This window comes from Camelus bactrianus, chromosome X (genome assembly GCF_048773025.1).
Source record: "Camelus bactrianus isolate YW-2024 breed Bactrian camel chromosome X, ASM4877302v1, whole genome shotgun sequence".
Lineage (NCBI taxonomy): Eukaryota > Metazoa > Chordata > Mammalia > Artiodactyla > Camelidae > Camelus > Camelus bactrianus.
In genome coordinates this window covers 48,180,258-48,202,023 of record NC_133575.1, presented here as the reverse complement: position 1 = coordinate 48,202,023, position 21,766 = coordinate 48,180,258, and the positions used below count along the sequence as shown (strand labels likewise).

At 42.1% G+C, this 21,766-nt stretch overlaps 2 protein-coding genes across 24 annotated transcripts in view; both read right to left on the bottom strand.

Moving 5' to 3' along the window:
* The window catches only part of ARHGEF9 (Cdc42 guanine nucleotide exchange factor 9), a 410,653-nt gene that overhangs the window by 129,345 nt on the left and 259,542 nt on the right, over positions 1-21,766 (bottom strand). For 8 of the 23 annotated variants that reach the window (XM_074359744.1, XM_074359745.1, XM_074359746.1 and 5 more), the window contains one exon: positions 10,400-10,459. The exons of 7 other annotated variants lie outside the window; for them this stretch is intronic. In XM_074359744.1, coding sequence (XP_074215845.1) covers positions 10,400-10,459 — 60 coding nt within the window. Of the gene's footprint in view, positions 1-10,260; positions 10,280-10,399; positions 10,460-12,176; positions 12,322-21,766 lie in introns of those variants that run through there. 8 more of the 23 variants (XM_045517188.2, XM_010955754.3, XM_045517192.2 and 5 more) reach the window with 8 other exon arrangements.
* Positions 12,370-13,003, bottom strand: LOC141576429 (uncharacterized). The gene has a single exon (XM_074359757.1). The coding sequence runs from the start codon at positions 12,547-12,549 to the stop codon at positions 12,370-12,372; it is 180 nt and encodes a 59-aa protein (XP_074215858.1). The 5' UTR covers positions 12,550-13,003.

Below are 21,766 nucleotides of genomic sequence, written 5' to 3'. Positions count from 1 at the left end.
TGTTCAAATATGTCTCAAGGTGGGAGGGTTGTTTGTCCAAGTAAATCCTTAAAGATATGTATCTCAAGGATAAGAATGTGTGTCCTGGGGGTATGAGCATATCTGAGTATGCATCTCAGTATGCCCTATGTGTATGTGACTGTGCAGTTATGCTTATATGCAACCATGTGTGTCCACACACACAAATTTGCATAAGCATGCCACAGATGAGTCTGTGTATGTGTACCCTGCCTGTGCCAAGTATGTGCAAGTGTGAGTGTGCCCTATGGTTAATTGAATGTGTGTGCTCCAAGTGTGCCAGTGTGAAAGCATACCCAACATGTGTGTCCCGTGTGTATCCCAAATATACCTTACATGTGTCTGAGTGTATATACCATATAGTGTGTATGTACGTGCAGGTATGGCCAGAGGGCATGGACAGACAGGGAGGCTGAACCAATTTTCCCTCCCCACAATTTGTTTCTAACAGCTTTCCTCTAAGACACCTTGTTCAATCTGTTCCTAAGTAGATCAAAGGGCCTGGGTTCAGATTTCATCGGTCACTTTCTGAATGCAGTGGTCACAGGTGCTTTTCCCAAGAGGCTTAGCCACCACTCCATTTATCCAAGAGGCCTCAAAAATATGAGGTCTAGCAGCCAACAGCTGAACAGAGAGGCATAACAAGGATCAAGGATCAATTCTGAGACTTTGGGCAAGTCCTTGCCTCTCCCCAGACTTCAGTTTCCTGAGTAGTATTATGAGGGAGTGGGCTTATAGATCTTTCTCATTCTCATCCAGACCTTCTCAGTTTAAGCACCATGAACTAACTCTGATCTCTCCCACCACCACCACTACAACCATAAAAAGACACTGCATAGATATGTGCATGTAGATTAGCACCTACAGATGTTTCATTCGAGCTAGGCCCCCTATAGCCCCCGGCAAGCTACTGGTTGCCTCCCTATGTTATTCTACACTCATTTTTCCAGTAGCCTAAGCAGGATAAAGTCCTAATGGCATACACTCTTCACCAAAGCTTAGGAAAAATGAGATGGGGTTTATCACTAGCATTTTTCCCCACCCTTTGGATGACTGTGAGAACTACTGATGGTAATAAGCCAGCTTTTAGGCTCAAGGAATAGTCATTAAGAACACAACGAGAGAAATCTACAAAGAGAAAACCTCCAAACAGGGCATGAAGGGTAACAGCTTCTAGGACCACTCTTCTAAGTTTGGCAAGGCCTCTCATGCATCCCTGGATGATATGTGGGTAGACTTATCATAGATCAGAGAGATGTATCTGAGTTGTCAATTAGTATTTCAATTCTAACCTAGCCAGAGTTATATAATGACATCTGCCTAGTTTTCTCTGCTATCTTGATTAACTTTTATAAAGACCTAGAAGCAAAGTGCAGAAGGTATCTTTAGAATGAACTCCGTGCCCAAGGCCATTAGGTATGGGTAGGTTGATAACAGCTAACTCTATATGCTATGCTCTTCCTAGCACACCATTGCTTTTAAAAGGAAACACTTATAATTTCAACTTCCTTAGCTATAAAAGGGGAAGAATAATCATGGCCTTGCTTACCTCATAGGGTTGTGGGGAAAAGACCAATGTGTCAGGAACAGAAGACAGTCCTATCTTCTTGCCCTGTCCCCAGAGCAATGAGAATTTTCCAAACAAAATGATACAGATAAAAGTGAACAGTGTAAATTTGTTCTAAGTAGGTCATTTGTAAAGAGCCTGCAATTTCTAACACAACTCTTAATCATATCATGAATATCCAGTGATGCTCATCACAAGTCTTAGCCAAGGACCTGGAGGCCAGGAATTGGTTTTTAATTGCCAAGTGCCTAGGTGGTTCTAGCTTGATGGACTTGAGAAGGCACTAAATAAAAACACAATTAACTTTGGCTTTCTTTCAAGATCCTCTTTTACCTTTGCAGGAGAAAGGGAGAGAGAAAGCTAGTCTGCTATTCATAGTACCATATATGTGTGGCTGGGTGGTAGGGTGGATAGAGCTGGGAGTAAATAAAAGAAAGCTTCTTATAAAGGAAAAAAAATCCCAGCTTCCCACCAATGACCCAAGACATAGGCAAGGTCACAGGAATTCTATCCTTCCAAGGGAGGAAAGTAAGAGAGTCCTCCATGTTGTAATGGAGAGAAATGAGGCACAAAGACAACGGGATTTGTTCAAGGTCACTCAGAGACTAAGTTCGTATCTGCAGCCCCTCTTTATTCATGTGTAAGTCTTTCAATAACAAAACATCTACAAAGAGCCTGCCAAGTGTCAGACCCCTTCACTGTAGCAGTCACACAAAGATTTCAGCCTCAGGAAGTTCTCACAGGCTATTAGCTGCATTTAACAGAAAAGAAAACTAACTCAAGAGAGGCTAAGTGACTTGCCCAAGGTCACAGAACTAAAAAATAACAAACTACTAATTCAGTGATCCTTTGCTTTCTATCACACCATACAGGTTTCCCTTACCATCCCTGAAAAAGTAGCTCACAAGTCCCATGGGTCCAGGAACTCATCCTTACAAGGCAATACTCCAACTCAAGTACTGCTACAAACATACTGTATTTCCTTGGGTGAGTCTCTTTCTGAGCCTAGATCCCCAGCCTCCACAATGAGGGAAATGGACTCAGGACAGCTGTAACACCCCTTTTCACAGCTATCTGGAATGACTTTAAATGGCACTATAACTTTCAGAGCTTGAGCCCAGACCAGGCACTGTATGATAATATGTACTTAAGCCTCATTTTTCTCATCTATAAAATGAAGATAACCCCTGTTTTACCCACCTTATGAGGTCACAGAGAAAATCAAGTGAGACAATGTGCAAAACCCACTGAAAAGTTTAATACATTGCTCAAAAGAGAGTCAAGAATCAAGCAAGCATCCACTAGACTCAGTTGCTTTACTCTAAATCCATCTAGAGAAAGTGTCTATATATGTTCTGTCCAATAAAATTTCCTGAGACCTCCTGTGCAGTTCAATCTGGATTCTCAAGGCAAGCACCTCAGCTGGTTGCTAGGTCCAAAGGAAATTAATAAATCCCTCCACTCTCTTTAGGCCCTGAGCACAAAAGTAGTCTCATCATTTGCCTTTGTTCTGCACCTTCCTACCATGCCAGGCCTATCAAAGGCTCTCCTAGAGATGCCTGGCTCCCCCATGCCTCTTTCCCAATGCCAAAGCACCCACTGCCCAGCCCTCCTGCCAACCAGCAGGGTTCACAGAGGGAGGAGGAAGGAAGAGAGTGGGCAGAAGAGAGGCTGTGGGAGGTACAGCTAAAAGTAGATGCTGCCTTTAGGCACCGCACTCTGAGGGGGTGGGGGGTGGGCTCTTAGCACATCCTTCCTGCAGCTAGCTGGGCACGGAGTTGCATCCTTCCCCTCCTCTAACGAAGGCAGGCAGGCAGAGAGATCAGAGCTGCCAGAACCATTCCCAGAGCTGGCAATGGACGCACAGTGCTGGACTCCTCTGGGCCCCAAGGGTGGATTGCTGAGCAGCACAGGGTTGCATCCAGAGCTCCCTGCCTCAGAAGAACTAATATAGTCTGCAGGAGATTCTGTGCTCCCCCCACCCCCATCTCACTGCCTGGCACCCTAAGTGCTCTGACAGACCTGTTCCCCTTTAGGAGGTTACATAATACTCTTGTTCTCCCAGCCTCTCTGTCAGCTGTCTTTCTCCAACTAAACCTGAGATAGCATTTAGGTCTCTGATACAGCCAAGGGAGCAGAGAGCCAGAACTCTATAGCAGAGGTAGCAGGTTACAGGGGGCAAGGGCCTGACCTGAGGGATCAGGATTCCAGGCCCATCACTGCAGCCTTGTATAAGACCTTTTCCCCTTCAGTGCCTTAATCTTCTCAACTGTAAAATAGGAAGGGGAGAATCATGCAGATCTTCAAGGTACTCTAATCTCTGTCCCTATGTGATTCTCTATGTGAATCTTGCCACTTAAATCAAAGACACCCCCCACCACCTCTCCCATCCAAGGTTGCCCTATCTTCCAAGCAGTCTGGCTGAGCTGGGCAGAGCAATCCCCACTTTCCTAATTCCAATTCCCCTAATGAATAAGGTCTTTACTGGCAAGATGGTTGCCTAGAACTCTAGACTCTGTCCTCCACTTCTGTCCCAGGCCAATTTCAACCAGACTAGTTGTGCTTTTTCATATTTTATACAGAAGTTTCAGGCTCAAATTTCATTTGAGAACATGATTCTTCTATTAGTCTACTCCTCACTGTAGTGACATGGAAACTGAGGCCTAGTGGGGAAGAGCTTTGATGAAGTTTTGGCAGCAAGGTAGGTACAGAGCCACAGCTTGCTCCTAGAGGGTCCCAAGACCATTTCCAGTGAATTTTTCTCCTAGTGAAGGTCTGCCTTCCATACATTGTTCCTCTGCCATGCACGCACAACTTTCCCTCTTCTCTACTACCAACTAACAACTCGATGCTCAAAGACCAAATGCCCAATTCTTGTCAGGGGCCTGAAACTAGCACAGAAGAGTAACAGGGCAAGAAGGAACTAACCTCAGACACATCCCTCCTTTAACCTTTCCTTTTCCTCCAGGTTGTCCCTTTGTTCATTTCTTCAAAATTCCCTCCTGAGTTCTGTTCTATGTCACTTTCAACTGTCAAAGAGTCATGATCACATTCTGACCACTATGCAGGCTACACTGGAAGAACTGCAAGGATGTGTTGTCAAAAGGCCTGGGTTCTAGGTCAGAAACTATCATTTCCTGAATGTGTGACCTTGAATAAGTCACTTAATCTCCCTGTGCCTCAGTTTCCTCAACTATTTCCAGGTTTAGGCGTAGAGCCCATGAAATAACTAGGGAATCTTACTTGCTTAAATTCTTATTAATAGTAGTAGTAGTAGTAGTAGTAGTAGTAGTAGTAGTAGTAGTAGTAGTAGTAGTAGAAGTAGTAGTAGTAGTAGTAGTAGTAGTAGTAGTAGTAGTAGTAGTAGTAGTAGTAGTAGTAGTAACTAAATGAATGGCTACTTAAAATACTGTAGGAAGGGGCTCTGGAATATCAAAGCAGCCAGTCCCTTGCCCCCTAGGATTTCCCAGACCTATGAGGCTGGCATTTTACCTGTAAGAGGCAATTCTCAATTATCCATGCAACATGTCTTTTTAACAAATGCTAAATTCCAAGCTAGCACCCCCCCACCCCTGCCACTCAGTTCACTGTAGGGCTGGCTCCCTTCCCTGCTGGCAGCCAGAGTGTACTCAATGACTACAACCTACAGTTCAGTTGTCCTAGAAGAAACCTATGCTAAATATAATTAGGACGGCAAGTCTATTACTCCCTCAAAATCACCCTGCACATTCCAAACCTACTAAAGGAGATCTCTCGATTACTGCTGGTTTTGGGTAACATTCTTAATCATTTTGATCATTAATATTAATCTCAAAATAAGCACAGGTCATTAAACCTGGAAGAAATCTTTGAAGCTAACCCACCTAACCTTATTTTGCAGATGAGGAAACTGAATTTCAGAGGGGAGAGATAATTTGACCAAGGTTACCCAGCAAATGAACAGAATCTTTTCCACTATTATAGGAAATGCATAGGAACTAACATTTTTTCCTGAAGGGTTCAAACCATCTCACAGCTGATAATTTAAAATCCAAATAGGACCTCACACTACTCACTCTCTAGGGTTGAGTCTTCTTTTTAGAGTGGGCACAAGCCCCTAGAATTTGTCAAGGCCCCCACAATCCTAGAATAAAATCTCACCATCTGTGAAGCCTGCCTATTCACGTGTGCAATAAGCCAAATTCAGGCTGAGCTGACATTTCCTTTGAGCATAGCAGTCATTCTCATCCCTGGTTGAACATTCCTATCACCTCAGGGAGTTTTTAAAAAAATATTGATGCCAGGGCCTCACCATGACCAACTCAATCAGATGTCCCCCAGAGGTTCTAGGAATTGTTAGTCTTGTTTACTCCCCAGGTAATTCCAATGTGCATCCAGAGCTGAGACCCACTGTGCTAATGGAAACAATTCAGCCAACTAAGAGAAACACAAAGGGTTTCCTGAGCTATTCGAAAACCAAATATATTCTTTAAAAGCTAAATCTATGATGTCCTGATTTTCCAAAGAGGGGAAAAGAAAGTGGTACACAAAGTCTACAGCTGTGACACTGACCCTCAGGCATATTCTGGACTCAATTAGGAAACATGGTTTGTAGGTATTAAAAGAAAACAGGGAACCCTGGAGCTTGCAACAAGATTTACCAGGGGTAAGATGCCAAGTGACTCATATGCCTTTTTCTGATAAGGTCATTGACTTGGTGGATGATTGCTATGAAACTAGCATACATCTTGATATCTACAAAACATACAACAAATCCATCATGCCACATTACCCTCATTAACACTTTGATAGGATAGATGATGGTAGAGTCCAGTGGATTCTGCACTGGCTGACCAGATATATATAAAAGTTAACTGGCTTCAACTCCAAGACGGGGCTCTGGTGAGTTGCCATAGGAGCTAGCAGTAACCCATTATATTGAACATTTCTTTGAATCAACAACTTGGATGATACTTACTCAGTTTTCAAATGATGCAGTGCTAGAAGAGACCACCAATCTGTTTCATGGCATAAAGGAAAAAATTTAAACCCCCAAAAAAGCTAAACTAGACCAACCAAAGAAAATAAAGTTTAACTGATGCAATGCTAGAAGAAACTGCTAATTTTTGGTACAATGGAGAAAAAAATTTAAAAACCATAAAAAGCTAGAATAATGAACCAAACAAACAAAAATTGAACAAGTTTTGTTCAAAACGCCCTGAAGTTTGGTTCAAAGGGCCAATTTCACAAGAGTATAGGACTAGACTAGACAGCAAAGCATTTGAGCCTACAGCCCAAAAAGGCTCTTAACCCTGGCTGCATGTTCAAATCACCTCAGAGGACTTTAATTTAATTAAAAAAAAAAAAGCTGCCTGTGAGATATCTCGTGCCAATTAAATCCAAATATCTCAAAGTGGAGACTGGAATGGGTATTTAAAAACTCCCCAGCTGATCTGTATGTTCACTGAGGATTGAGAACCAGTAGACCAGTAGAAGACTGTGATATTAGATATTTCACAGACAGATCAAAGTCTCGTTGTACTTGATTCTGATCAGGTGGCACCTGGAGTAGCATGATCAGTTTTGGGTAGCACATTTTTTTTTTAAATACAGAAAAAAGATAGTGCTTTAAAAGGAAGCACAATTACATGAAAACTGAAGTTCCTTCAAAATATTCTGTATTTTAGGCTTCACCAATTCACACTGTCTTTCTCCTTGAAGATCCCAAATAGTGAGTTTTCATAAGACTAAAGGGATCTTTGATGTATATATATGCAAGATTAAAAGGCAGCATTTCACTGAATAAAGAACTCTGTGCAAAACTGCTATATAAATAAAAGGTATGGAAAAAGCACTAAAAATGTAAGCGAGTAGCTGAGGAAGCTAGTATGATTTCAGGGGTGACTCACACTCCTCCCTCTCTACCTGACTCCATTCAGCTTCATACTAGCTGTAAAGGATCAACTCTCTCTCACCCTCTCCACTTGAAAGGCAGATCATCTCCCATCCCACCAATCTCTCTGACCCTTCCTTTTCTCATCTGTAAAAGAGGAAAAACAATCATCTCTATCCACTCATAAGGCTGACATGATGCTCAAAATTCTAAAAGATAAGAAATTGCTTTGTAAACCCTATAGGCCCATGCACTGACAACGGATTATTAGAATTGTCATTGCTGGACTATTTACCAAATCTTCTCTACCTACTAAGCCCTTCCTGCCTCTAGGTTTTCCACTTTGTACTTTGGTACCAGGGCAAAGCACCATGAACCAAATGCTCTTGAGAGGCAGACCCACCTAATGACACTGTGGGTAGCTATCAGAAGAGGTAAGCTTTGATCAAGGATTCCTGGAAAGTCAGAGACTCAGTTGGCCTAAACTAGTTGCAGAGGTATAAATAAGAGCCAGAGAGTCTAAGATTCTCCACCTCCATCCCATTTCTTGCGGCAAAGCCACTGGGACTAGATCCAGATGCTTTGTGGGAGGTCTTCTGAGGAGGCAGTTATTTTGGGAGAATAGGCTCAATTCCCAATCATGTCTCTGTCCAGAGCAAGCACACCACAGGCCAAGGAGAGCAGAGGCCAAGATGGCAGACAAAGGCTAGAAGAAGGACATGCTTTGGCAGCATCCATGCAACAGCCAGAGTGTGCCCTTTGATCACAGCCAAGCATTCTCAGCCTGGGCCTCACCACAGGTCAGAAGAGCACATCACCCGCAGTCTCACTGGGATCCCTCAGGTTTCAGTAACACACACACACACACGTGAATGAGAAAATCTGAGTCAGGGCCCAAGTCCTGTTCAACAAAACCACATTCAAACTGGCCTCTCCAATTTGCCCAGCTTTCCCAGTCGGAAACTACTCCAGAGACCAACGACACAGAAACAAGCAGAAATCCCCCCAAATTCACCACTGCAGCTGGGCTAGGCAGGTTTCTCTAGCCACAAACAAAATTGGGGCACACTTCACAGGCAGATGTTACAGGTTCTGACAGATAGAGGCTATCTAAATGGAGGGAAAAGCATTGCTCAGCTTCTTCCCACCACACCATCCCTTTCCCTCCTCCCTGCATCAGCCAAAAGTCAGGGTGAAAAAAAATATTTTTCAGAGCTTGCCTCCTTCTGCTAAAGCTAGGCTGTGAATGGCTTATTTAATCATAAGGAGAAGTCAGTCTTGAGAGGGACTTGAACCCAGGAGTCTTCCAATAAATAATCCCACAGCTGGGATGAAGCTAGGCTCTGTATGCCTTCTGTGGATGTTTTCTAGGCATTTGCAGGCAATGGGGATCTTGCTCTTTCTCTGTCCTCTCCCCAAAAGCATGTTTCCAAGTCCTGCTTGCCAGCCCCCTTTCCCCAGAGGCACTGGTGCCTGGACCTTTAAAGTGTGGGCTCTGGAGCTCAGCAGGAGCTGAATGATGCAGGGGTTGCTAGGATACTGGTTGAAGGCATTTTCTTGAATCCCCTAGTGGGGGAGTGAGAAGCCAAAATTCCTGAGCTGGTAGCAAAAAGTTATTCTCTACCCAAAGGAGTCAGACAAGAGGAAAGGGAACAAGGAACTTTGATGGGAAAAGTTGGGACAAATCAGAGAGGAAAACACTCTTCTCTTTCTTCTAACCCATTTATAGCATGGATTGGGGGAGGGAGAGAAGGCTGTATGAGAGAGGGAGGAAAGGTTTAGAAGGGGCAAGATGAAAAGAAGGGGCAGGAGAGGAAAAAAAAGAAAAAAGTCAAAATACAGAGGGTTCCACTCCTTTCGGCTGCAGTTTTTCATTTTCTCCCACTCTTTTCTCTTTTTGCATACCCTCACAAGTCAGAAGGAGAAATGCCAAACCTTTAGGATTCATACAAGTAAAAGGTCACACTGCCAACTTTGGTTCTCAACTCCCTAAACTCCCTTTTAGCTTCTCTAGGGTGGCCTGCCATCTGGCTAGCAACATCCCCTTATTTGTTTAGAGATAAATTATTTTGGAAAATGTTTACCCACTTCACCAACTAAATTACTGATGGAAGGGCTCTTTCAAGCTACCCCTTTAGCCTGAGTGGGTATGGGGTACTGGGAGAACTGGTAGGGGGACACCCATCCATCCTAGCACCAGTCAAATCCTTACAGACCCTAGCACAAGGAGCCCTTTCAAAACTGTGGAACTCAATACATGCCCTGCAGTTTTTCCTCATTCCTAGCACAACCAACCCCCATCCATATTTAGGAGTATGTACCCACACACACACACACACACACACACGTACTGTCACACACACCCTACACACATACATTCCCAAAGGCTTTCTGCCAAGGGTCTGTCAGGCACCCAGAAGTGAAGGCTGTGGCATTTTATAATACTACTTTGTCATAAACCTGGTTCAAAGACTATCCCTAGAAAACCTTTTTCCTCTTAGGGCAAAAAAAGAGCAAAAAGCATTCCATTGTTGTAGTCCAGTTTTCTTCCCACATAACTAGGTAAAAGATCTCTTACTTAAAACCTAAGTCTCTCCAGGTACTAGCAACCAGATATTTCGGCCCTCCCCCCTCACATAACCCCTTGATTAACATTTCATTTGCCTTTTCACTCTTCTTCCCAGTTCATTAACCTCCGATTTCGAGTGCCTATGAACACTCAAAATCACAGAATGCAAGAACCTGGAGGTCACCTGGTCCAACCATCCCCAAATGTTAATGTTACAAGGAATCAAAAACTTACTGAGGAGGGAAAAAAATTGCTCTATGTCAAACAGTCACTGAACAGAGAGAACTCAGGTCTGTAGCTGTCCAGCCTAGAGCCTTTCCTCGCTCTCCAACACTGTCTCAAAACTAAGTGCCCAGCCAAAATACCAGCTTACTTTAGAGGATACTGTTGGAGCAAATGGGGGGAAGCAGGGAAGGGACTCAGTAGATTCTCTCTGCAAAAAAAAAAAAAAAAAAACAAGTTCTTAGTTCAATCCAGGAGGCCTTCACAAAGGGTCCAAAGAGAAATAGTAAGAATCAATGCCAGCAAACTTCCCAGATTATGCTTACACCGTGGTACCAACGGAATAAAAAAAAAATCAGCTTCTCACCCACACAGAGCCAAGGAGAGCTCTAACGCCATAAAACAATACTCTTCGGGTCCTGAGGTCAGGACAGTTTCAAGAGACCCCTTCACGGCTCCTCTCCCTTCAAAATCACTTCCAAAGAGACTGAACAATAGGACATGGAACTTGACAGTACAATGTCAGTAGATATGCACATCACACATAAACAGCCGCCCACATGAGTGTAGGGTGAACATGTGTGTGGACATGTATGTGTCCTGATTCATTGCTACATGAGCCACACTATTTCAAGTCAGATAGCACTATTTCAAGTCAGATAAGCAACGAATGAGGAAGACCTGCCTACATCACGGGTGGGGGGAGGGGGAAACAAGTCTCATGCACACTAGCGTCAGAGACAATTTTTTTCCTGGCTTTGCCAAGAGCTTTCTCAGGGGAAAGAGAAATATAAAAATAATAGCAATAATAACAGCACCCTCCACCACTACTATATGAAACAAGCATGCAAATATATGTCAGATTGGAATGATGCTTCTACCTCCTTTTCTGAAGCTCTCATCCCATTCCATCCAGGCTTTTTTTTTGGGGGGGGGGGTGCTCAAAACTCTCAATTTAGCATGATAATCTACTTTCATTTTGTTATGGAAATCTTTCAGTTAAAGAGACCTCTTCTCTTAAAGAACGAACAAGGAAGCAAACAAAACCCACCACTTTCTCATTAGCACTAGCAAGTTCTATTTAAAATGTGGTTCAAGAACGTCTTTGCAAATGAGATTATCCCAAAGAAGCAAATCCAAATACATTATTCCCAAGGTAGGTAAAGAGCTGGCTTTTGTTTTTCGGAGGACATATAGAGAAAATCCTCAAACTCAAATTTACAGGTACAATCTTAAGGAAAAAAAGAACCCAAACAGTTATTGTCAAGGTCTTCTTTTGCCAATTCATAAAGATCAGAGAACACTTTTATGCCTCATTCCATGATTCCAAATAAATTGACATTTAATGATTTAAGAAATATTTTAAAGGTGGCTTCTTTCCAAATCAGAAACTGCAAACCCTCTGAATTAAGATTCAAAGGGCACAGTCACCAACTGCCAGCACAACGCACCCCACCACATCACTTCCCAAATTCTTGTTTCTCATTAGAGACTGAAGAATCATGTTCCCTAAATTCATTCCTTGTATCATTTTTTCCTTTAAACATCCTGTGCAACACTGTCTTTCCAAAGATGCCAAAAATTCATCATGCTCTTCCCACAACCCCCCCTTTCTCCAAACAAACCCAAATGCACTTCTGACAGCAAGAGAGAAATTCTGACTAAAATTCCCTGATGTAACTTAAAGGTAATTTTCAATAAAATGAGTTGATAAGACACCAAAAACAGCAAAGCCATTGTATAAGGATGCAGAGCTTGCCTCATAAACGTCACATAGATGAAGAATACACACACACAAACACACACACACACGCACACTTAAATAGAAAGAATTTCTTTATCAACAATTTTACTTAAGCAATAAGCAACTAGACTAACAGTCATACTTAAAAGACAAGACATAACAGATTTAGGGAGAGATAATATACCAACGTCATACATATCACAGCGAGGCCATGTTGAAGCTCAAAACGTTTTCCCCCCTGAGTAAAAGCTTGCTCTTTCTCTCCCTTTCTTTTCCTGTCTCTGTCTGTCTCTCTTGAATTTTTTTTTTTTTTCTTGGAGGTTCTTGGGATGAAATCAAAGCGAGAGTTCGAAACAGCTCAGGTAGCTGGACTCCATTCAGCGCGTTCCCAGGAAAAACATGAGTATGACATTTACAAGCAGGAGGACTACAATCACGGCAAAAACGACTACAGTTTGCACATCAAGGGTCATGGTGCAATGCAGAACACTGTAGTGTTCCAGATGGGGGGCCGGCAGATTGGGAGATGTCAGTCTCTGTTCTGTCAGACTGTCCATACAGCCACCATGCTAGAAAGGAGAGGAGGAAGTCGGGTGCTTAGGGAAGGGCTGGGTTTGGCGCCCGAGTTTGGTACGGGGGGGGGGAAGGGGGGATGGGGACAGGGGTGCTTGCTTCCCCCCTTCTCAGGACTGAGCTGATCTTTCTTCCCTAGCTGAGAAATCTTAGCTTGCGCTGAAGTTGGCAGAGTCCAGCATTCTCTTTCGGGCGCCACGGAAAAGGCAAAATCCTGCTTTCAAAGGGAAAGGCGGGAGGAACCAGCGCGAGGTTCTCCGGCGCCTGCTCAATCTGTCTGTCCGGGGATGCGTCCGTCCGCCTGCCTGGCTACCGGTCAGTCTCGGTCTCTCCTACTCCCTCTAATTCGTTCGCTTTCCTACGCTCGCTCTGTTCGCTGGGCTCCAGGCCGCCAGCCACTCTTTAGATCCGGGCCTCGCTGGCTCTCTTCCTCTCTTCTCCCCACCCCCAGCCCGTTTTTATTCACCAGGCGACTGCCGGCGCCTGCGTGAGGCTCGCCCAACCTGCTGACAGGACCGCCGGCCAATAGCAGGTGCCGCAGAAACACGTTTACTCGCCGGGGGGCGGGACTTGAGCTGGCGTGCTACCCGCCGCAACCAATCGGAGAACTTAAGGTTTCCCCAGCAGGCCCGCTCCATCCCTCCTAGCAGGATCCCCAAGCCGCCAATTCTGGCGTGGGGGTGGGGAACTTGTGGGCGGGTTGAGGGGGAAGTGAGGAGAGAAGAAGGGGAGGAGGGAAAGGCCTCGAAAAGAGGGAGGGAGTATATTGAAAGGGCCAGAGGGGAGAGGGCATGGCAGGAAGGAGGGAATGAGGAGAATACCATGTGAAACTGGGAGGAAAGAGAAGGAAAGATGAGACGGAGAAGGAAGAAATAGAGGATGCTATGAGGAAAGAGAAGGGGAAAAGGAAGGGAAAAGGATGGAGAGGAAGGAAAAGGAATGAAGGGGGAAGGGATCCTTTGCAGCCACTTTATTTGGCCTAGGAGGAAGCAAAGATGCCTTAGGCAACTGCCTAAGTATTTATAGCCAATCCAAAGTTAGCATAAATTCAACAAACCAGTGCTGTGTAAGGAACCACAAGGACACTACAAATTATCCAAAATCCAATTATATTTGGCTTTCTCTGATATCCCTGCACTTGCAGGTCAGACTTCCTTTCCTACTTATGATTTATTTCGACTATGATAGCTTGCCCTCTTCCAGCATGCTGGGTTCTAGGAAGAGAAGGCGGCTTTGCAGTGAAAAAGCCTCTACAAAACTTGTAATCACTGCCCTGTTCTGTCTTTATGACCTAGTTCCTGGAACCTGGGAAAAGCCCTGGACTAGAAACAAGAAGTTTTCAGATTTACTCCCAGTCCTACCTCAAGCTTGCTGTATGACTTTTGTGCAACCCCTTTCCAATCTGTGGGCCTCCATTTCCCTTCTGCCACATGAGGACTTAGACCTTTCTGAGAATTCAATGAAACGTATGAACCCTCACCTCAGAAAAATAGGAGGCTCCTGGGCCCTCAAAAACTCAGGAATAACTTACAGAAAACTTCTAAGAGCCCTTCTTACTCTTACATTCTAGGACTGTAAAAGTGAACATATAGATATTGGTGGAGAGGGGTTAAGAATCTACATTAGCCAGAGATAGAACAAATTAAGTCCTGAAATTCCTAACATACTATGCACTCTAAAAGGAGTAAGAATTTCGTTCTATTCTCTAGAAATCTTTGAGTCTAGGACAGTCACCCATTTTAACTAGATGACTGGAAATTCTGAATGAATCATAAACAAAATAGCCCTTAGCCTTACAAGATAGAATAAAATCCAAAGAAATGCCCACTTTGATATTTTTTGTCTCATCACATCACCTATGAATGATTTGTGCCAAAACAAACATCAAAAAAAACCCTCAATCAGATCAAGCTTCTAGATCCAGCTATCAATTTATAGGGCACACAGAGGACAGAAAAGCATGTTAAATTGCAATATGGGAATACAGACTGTAAAAAACTACAGGACCAACAACCTCTTTAGCAAATAAATGGGAAGAAAAAGGAGTGAATGATTCAAGTAGAATTTGCATATATGTGTACACACACACACACAAACACATTTGTGACATTTATGAGATAACTGGAAATGTTAACAGATTGAATGTTCCATGATATTAAGGAATCATGATTAATTATTTAGGTGTGATCATGATATTGTGGCTAAGTTTAACAAATTGAGGGGAATGGGGTAAATCTTTGTGATCTTGGACTTGGAAATGGTTTCTTAGATATGACATGAAAAGCACAAGCAATAAAAGAAAAAACTGACAAACTGGACATAATCAATATTAAAAACTTCTGTGCTTTAAAGTACACTACCAAGAGTATGAAAAGAGAACCCACAGAATGGAAGAAAATATTTGCAAATTATGTATCTGATAAGGGACTTGTGTCTGGAATACATAAAGAGCTCTTACAACTCAATTAAAAAAGAAAAATAATCCAATTTAAAAATTGGCAAAGGATCTGAATAACATTTCTCCAAAAAAATGGTCAATAAGTACATGAAAAGATGCTCAACACATTAGTCATCAGGAAAATGCAAATCAAATGCATGAAATGCAAATGCAGGAAATTTACTACAGCATTATTTGTAATAAGACACCACTCTACACAAGCTGGTGTGGCTACAATCAGAAAGCTAGATAATAACAAGTATTGGGAAGGATATGGAAAAATAGGAACGTTTCTAACACCAATTTTAAATGATGAAGCCACTCTGGCTGAGTCTGGCAGTTCCTCAAAAAGTTAAATATAAGTTACCATTTGACCCAACAATTCTACTCCTACATATATACCTAAGAGAAATGAAAACATGCCCACACAGAAACTTGAACATAAACATTAATAACAGTATGATTCACAATAGCTAAAAGATGGAAAGAACTCAAATGTCCATCACCTGATGAATGGATAAGCAAATATAGTATATCCATACATGGAAAATTACTCAGCCATAAAAAGGACTGAAGTATTGTTAAATGCTACAACATACATGAACTTTAAAAATATTATGCTATGTGAAAGAAGCCAGACACAAAAGACTTTTTTTTATGATTTCATTTATATGAAATGTCCATATAATTAGGATAAATACTGTTTACTGAAGCTTTTGTTTCATTTACATATAAATATAAATGTGCTAAGTTGTGATGTAAAATGTATTTCTTACAGCAGGCAATGGTCAAAATAGTATGAAAGCCACTCTTCCAGATTATGTTCAGATAGATACTGGTGATCAGGACAGTTTCATAATGTAAGCAACTAAAATCTTTCTCCTTGCCTTTGAAAGTGCAATCTTATCCTTTCTCCGTTTCACTATCTATTGACCCTTCAACCCACTGCAGCCTGGCTTTCACCCCCATCATCCCATAAGAAACTGGAACTTCTTGTGAGTATAAACAAATGATCAACTTGTTGCTAAATCTCATAGCCAATTTTCCATTATTATCTTCCCTGACTTCTCTGTTTCTTGACTCCACTGATGCCTTCCTCATTTCTGAAATGTTCCCTTTGCCTCAAGGCCTCTATCCACATGACCTGTCTAGTTATATTGTCTTTACTTTCTACTTGAGTTCTTCTTCATCCAGTCATTAAGGCCATGATTTCTTAGGGTTCTTTCAATCTCATTCCCCTTTTCTTCTCATTCCACACTTGCACTTAATGATGGACCCATCCATTCCCAAGGCTCTAACTACTTGCCACCTACATTACACACTTCCTATTGTACACCAGTGGCGGAACAAAACAAACATAGGCCCTTGCCTGCAGGGAGCTTACAACTCTGCTGATGACCCCTAGGTAGTTGGATCTCCAACTGCCTTCTGGGTAACTCCTCCTGAATATCTCACAATAACCTCAAACTTAATAAGTCCAAAATTGAAGTCATCTTCCACCCCTGCCAGCTTCCTCCTTCCCCTGAGTTCCCTGCCCCTTAGGAATATCACACATAGAACTAGCCTAAAACCAGGGAGATATCCATAAGTCTTGCCTCTCCCTCATCCTGTGCTAGTCAACCAGTCTTCAAGTCCTGGTGATTCTCTTCCACCTTAAAGAATGTGTCCTTCCTCTCTCTCCCTGCAGCCAGCACCATCATACCTTGTGGTTCTTCTCTCCCCAATTCAGCCTCTACTCTCCTGACCAAATTATCTCTTTCCAAAGCAGTTCTGCTCTTACCAATTCTACAGTGGATACTATTGATTGGTTGCTAAGGATCCATGCCACCCTTCTAAGCCTGCCTTCCTATATTGCTGAGAAGCTAAAAACCAACAACAACAACAACAACAACAACAACAACAACAACAACAACAATGACAACAGCAACCTGTAATTTCTCAAACTCCTTGCAGCCAGTGTTCTGGATGTGATTTCTGCCAATTATATGCATATACACAATATTTGGAAGAAGATGATAATACAGAAACCATATTTCTGCTGCTTCTGGTGGCAAGGAGAGTGGTGGAGGTTTTAGGGTTTTCGGCAGCCATGTTACCTTTCCATAAGCTCCAGTGTCTGGTCACTGGTTTTCTGCATTTGTGCAAGCAGGGACTTTTTTTAAAATTTATTTTATTCTTTTTGCTACTGAGGTTCTAGCAGGCATAATGATACTCAAGTCAATAGTTAAGGCAGTGGCAGATTCTTCATTCCTAGATTGCAGATCAGGTGGAGTGTTCCCAAAGCTCCTGATACCTCACCTTCCTGCTTGTGGCAGAGGGAACAGCTCTCCTGATTTTGTTCTGGGAGTCATTCCTGGAGGCTCAACCTAAAGCTTGCCCCTTCAGCCCTTCTACCATTTGGGAAGCACCCAATTTTCTATATTAAAGATCTGCTGAAAGTAACTAGAGCAATTTAAATTTTGCAGCCAAACCCTGAATTATATAGTTCCTCTGCTCAAAGGCCTTCTATGGCTCCCCACTGCCTTTAAGGCAAAATCTGTAACATGATATACAATACCTTGCCAATCTGGTGTCCTTTGCCCTTCCCAATCTCAACTCTCACCAATGCCCTCTTATTCTTTATTTTTTAGCTAAATGGAACCTATGGCAGTTCTCATAATCTACCAGGTTCTCTTGCTTCAGGACCTATTGCTGTCCTTCCTCAGCCCCCACCTCAAAGCTTAGCTCAGGTGCCACCTCCTCTAGAAGGCTCTCCCTGATGTTCTTTCCTCAAAAATATTCTGAACCATATTCTTCTCCCATAGAACCCTGTGTTTACCCTTCTTGGAACACTATTAAACTGTATTGTAATGTATTTTTTCTTGTTTGTATCCTGCACTGGACTGTGGAGCTAAAAGGACCAAGACCATGCCTGTCTTGTTCACTGCTTTCTCCCCCATGCCCAGCACAGTGCCTGACACTTAGCAGGTGCTTCACAAACATCTGATAAATGCATAAAAGTCTCTTTCTCTTTTATCCACTTGTTTCTACTCAGAGAATTATATCTTCCAACTACAGAAAGCAAGACCTGATGAGACCTCAGAGAAAATCTTCTCTAAACCCTCATGTTCTAGTTTAAAAAACTGGGGCCCGGAGAATGAAAGTAAGCTGCAAAAGATTACACAGCTAACTACTGTCAGAGCAGAAACCAAAATTCTTATCTCTTGAATCTCAAAAGTACTTTTTGGGAGATTTCAGACTCTGGAACATGACATTTGACCCCAGCCCTATCCATGTGTGGTTAGCCTTCTGAGTAAGGTGACCATTCAGCTCTGCTCACAATTTCAAAAACTTTGGTGAGTTCCCCACATTTCAAGAAGCACTACACCCACCTCAGAGGCAGCCATTCTGCTACAAGTATCAAGGCAGACAATCTCTTGGTATAACAAAACCCCAATTCCATCTTTCAATCACTTCTGTAACATCCCCATCAAGCAGTTATTCGGTTTCAGCTCCAACACCTGCAACAATGGGAATGTTCCTCTCTCCTAAGACAAGCTGTTTGTCTTTGGGACAATCTCAGTTGGTAGAAAGTTCTTTCATCTCTTTTAGCCAGATGTTATCACCACTTCTATCATAGCCACTCAGGAGCTAACCACTCCATGAGAGAGTCTGGAATATAAATCCCAAATTCACACGGAAATTACTATAGGCACACAGTATATTTCTCAGGACCCAAAGGCTGCTCATAGGATAATAATAATACTAGTAGTTAACACTTATAGAGTGCTTATGCTGAGCCAGGCACTATTCTAAACCCTTTACATATATTAATTATTTTAATCCTCACAGCAACCCTATGAGGTAGATACTACTATTGTCCTTATTTTACAGATGAGGGAACTGAGGCACAGTGCTTAAATAACTTGCCCAAGGTCATGTGGCTAGTCAGTGGTGGAGCCCAGATGCATACCCAACCCAGACTGGCTCTAATGCCTGTGCTTTTAAACACTATGCTGTATAAATGCCAGTAGGTGACACATGTTCCATCTCCCAATAGCATTTGACATGATGTCTCCTGAGACACAAGAATAAACTGTTTCAGTGTCTTGACCTGAGTCCCAGTGGCCTTCCTCCCAGGTGCAAGATGTCTAGGTCTTAAATATTTGCCTTATCTAAGGGAAAAGCCAATGTCTGGTTGTCCTTTGCCTCCTCTCATAGTTCAAACAGCTCCCAAAGCCCCACTTCTGCCAAGAAGAACACCCAAGGAAAGTTCCACATTTTGTTCTGATCCCTTGCTACCCACTTATTTGTCATCCAAATCCCACCTCAGACACCTGATAATCTCTGATGCTTGCCACAGGCAGTCTGAAGATATTGAATCCTGTCTGTTCATTGTCTTGGCTACCAATTTGACTAGATGCTTTTGCACATTCATTCTTGTCAGTGCTATTTAGGAGAGTCAGCTCCTTGAGGATAGGAACACTTGGTTAGTTCAATTATTCAGCACAGAGATCACCACTCCTCCAAAATCAATTAAATTCAATAAGCAGTTATTCTGACAGTTAAAGGGTACAGAGAGGCTTTCAGGAATACTCTAGGTGGGAAAGAGCCACAAAAGCACATAATTTCAATGTCATACAGTAAAGCACAATCGGAGAATGAGTAAAGTTGTTGCTGATGATTATAAAATAAATCATATAATTTCATACTTGAAATGGGAAAAAAAGGTCATTTCCTCCTAACTTCCTTTTGTAGGAATCCTCCCTACAGTTATGTGATGGGGTGGGGGAAGTGGAGGGGGAGGAGGAAACACCTACTTTGAGCAATCATGGTGCTACGCCTTTCAACATATAATTTTATTTAATCCTTCCCAGAAAACAACAAAAAAGTAATTGTTATTGCTATTTTAAAGAATAGAAAACTAAGGTTCAGAATGTTTACATCATTTGTTCATATCCATACAGGTAGTATGTAACAATGGCAGGATTTAAACTGAGATCTGTTTCCAAAGTCCACCATTTTTCTCTACTACCCCTGATGAGTTTCGTCCAGCAGCCATTGGAATATTTTCAGTAACAGGAAACTCAACCTGAAGCTTCCAAAGCCATTGTTCATTTTGAGCTGAAATTCACTATTTTATGGTTCCTGTCCATTTTTTAGAGCACTATTCTCTGAGCTATGCAAAAAAGGCCTATCCTTCTAAGCAATAGTCTTCTTAAGTGTTTGAAGACATCTATCATGGGTTCAAACTCTGATACCTCCTGAACACCCACCCTATACACACACACGCAAGCACACACATACACCCTTGTTCTCTAAGATAAACATGATCATTTATTTAAGCTCTCCCACTTGTGGCAAAGTTTACAGTCCACTCCCCAAGCCTGCTGCTCATCATTTTATCCACACATCCCTCAGAACACATATCCATGTGGAAGTGACAATGGGGAGTATAGTGAAACTGTCACCTCCCTTATTCTAAACACTAGTCCTTAGGAAGAGCCAGTTCTGAGAGTATATTCACCTAAAATGGCTGATGCCTGAATGTGCTGCTGTGCCCCCTCAATGTGTTGAGAAGCTCACTGCAAAGTGAAAAAAGCAGTAGATAACAAGCTAAAACTTTCAAATGTAAGTCCAGTCTCTGCTTCTTAGTAGCTGTGTGACCTTAAACAAGTCCCCAAATTTTCTTAAAGCTCAAAAGACTATGATTTATTTGTAGCAACATAGATGAAACGGATGGACCTAAAGATTATCATACTAAGTAAAGTATGTCAGACAGTATCTGACATATATCATATGATTTCACTTATATGTAGAATATAAAAAATAATACAGGTGAACTTCTCTACAAAACAGAAACAGACTCATAGACATAGAAAACAAATTTATGGTTACCAAAGGGGAAGGGTGAGGTAAGGATAGATTAGGAGTCTGGGATTAGCAGATGCAAACTACTATATATAAATAAACAACAAGGTCCTATGGTATAGCACATGGAACTATATTCAATATCTTGTAATAATCTATAATGAAAAAGAATATGAAAAATAATATATATGTATAACTGAATCACTATTCTGTATAGCAGAAACTAGCACATTTTAAATCAACTATATTTCAATTTTAAAAAAGGCTATGACAATTTAAATTGTAGCTTAAAATAAAGCAATTGTTTTAAAACCTCAACAGCCTTTCAAAGATGTGTCAGGCATGGAGTTTGTCCCAAGTGGAGTGCCCTAAGGAAGGAGTGATTAACTTAAGACTAAGGTTGCATATATTTGTGTGGATGTGGGGGGTGGAGTTTTAGTGGGAAAATCAGGCATAGGATTAAGAATTTGTCTCTGCCTAAAGACTTTTCTCCTAGCTATCTACAAGTTTAGCTCTTACATCTCTTCAAAAGGAGTCCTTCCCTGACCACCCTCTCTAAAACTGAAGTACCTCATCACCCTCTATTCCATTATCCTGCTTTTCCTTCTAACCTTATCACTACCTGCAATGTTATATAATTATTTATTTATTGGTTTATTTTCTCTCTTTATAAAGTGTAAGCTCTGTGAAGGTAGAAACTGTTTTGTTCATTGCTGTATCTATAGCACCTAGAACAGTGATTGGAATTCAATAAATATTTTTTAAATGACTGAATAACTAAATGGTGAGTGAATGAATAAATGAAGACCAAGGCATAGTCCTGCTGATGTAGAATATTGAGGAAATGTGTCATGAAATATATTCTCTGCGGTGGCCTGTGAATACCAAACTTTGTACTGCCTCCCCTCTCCCAG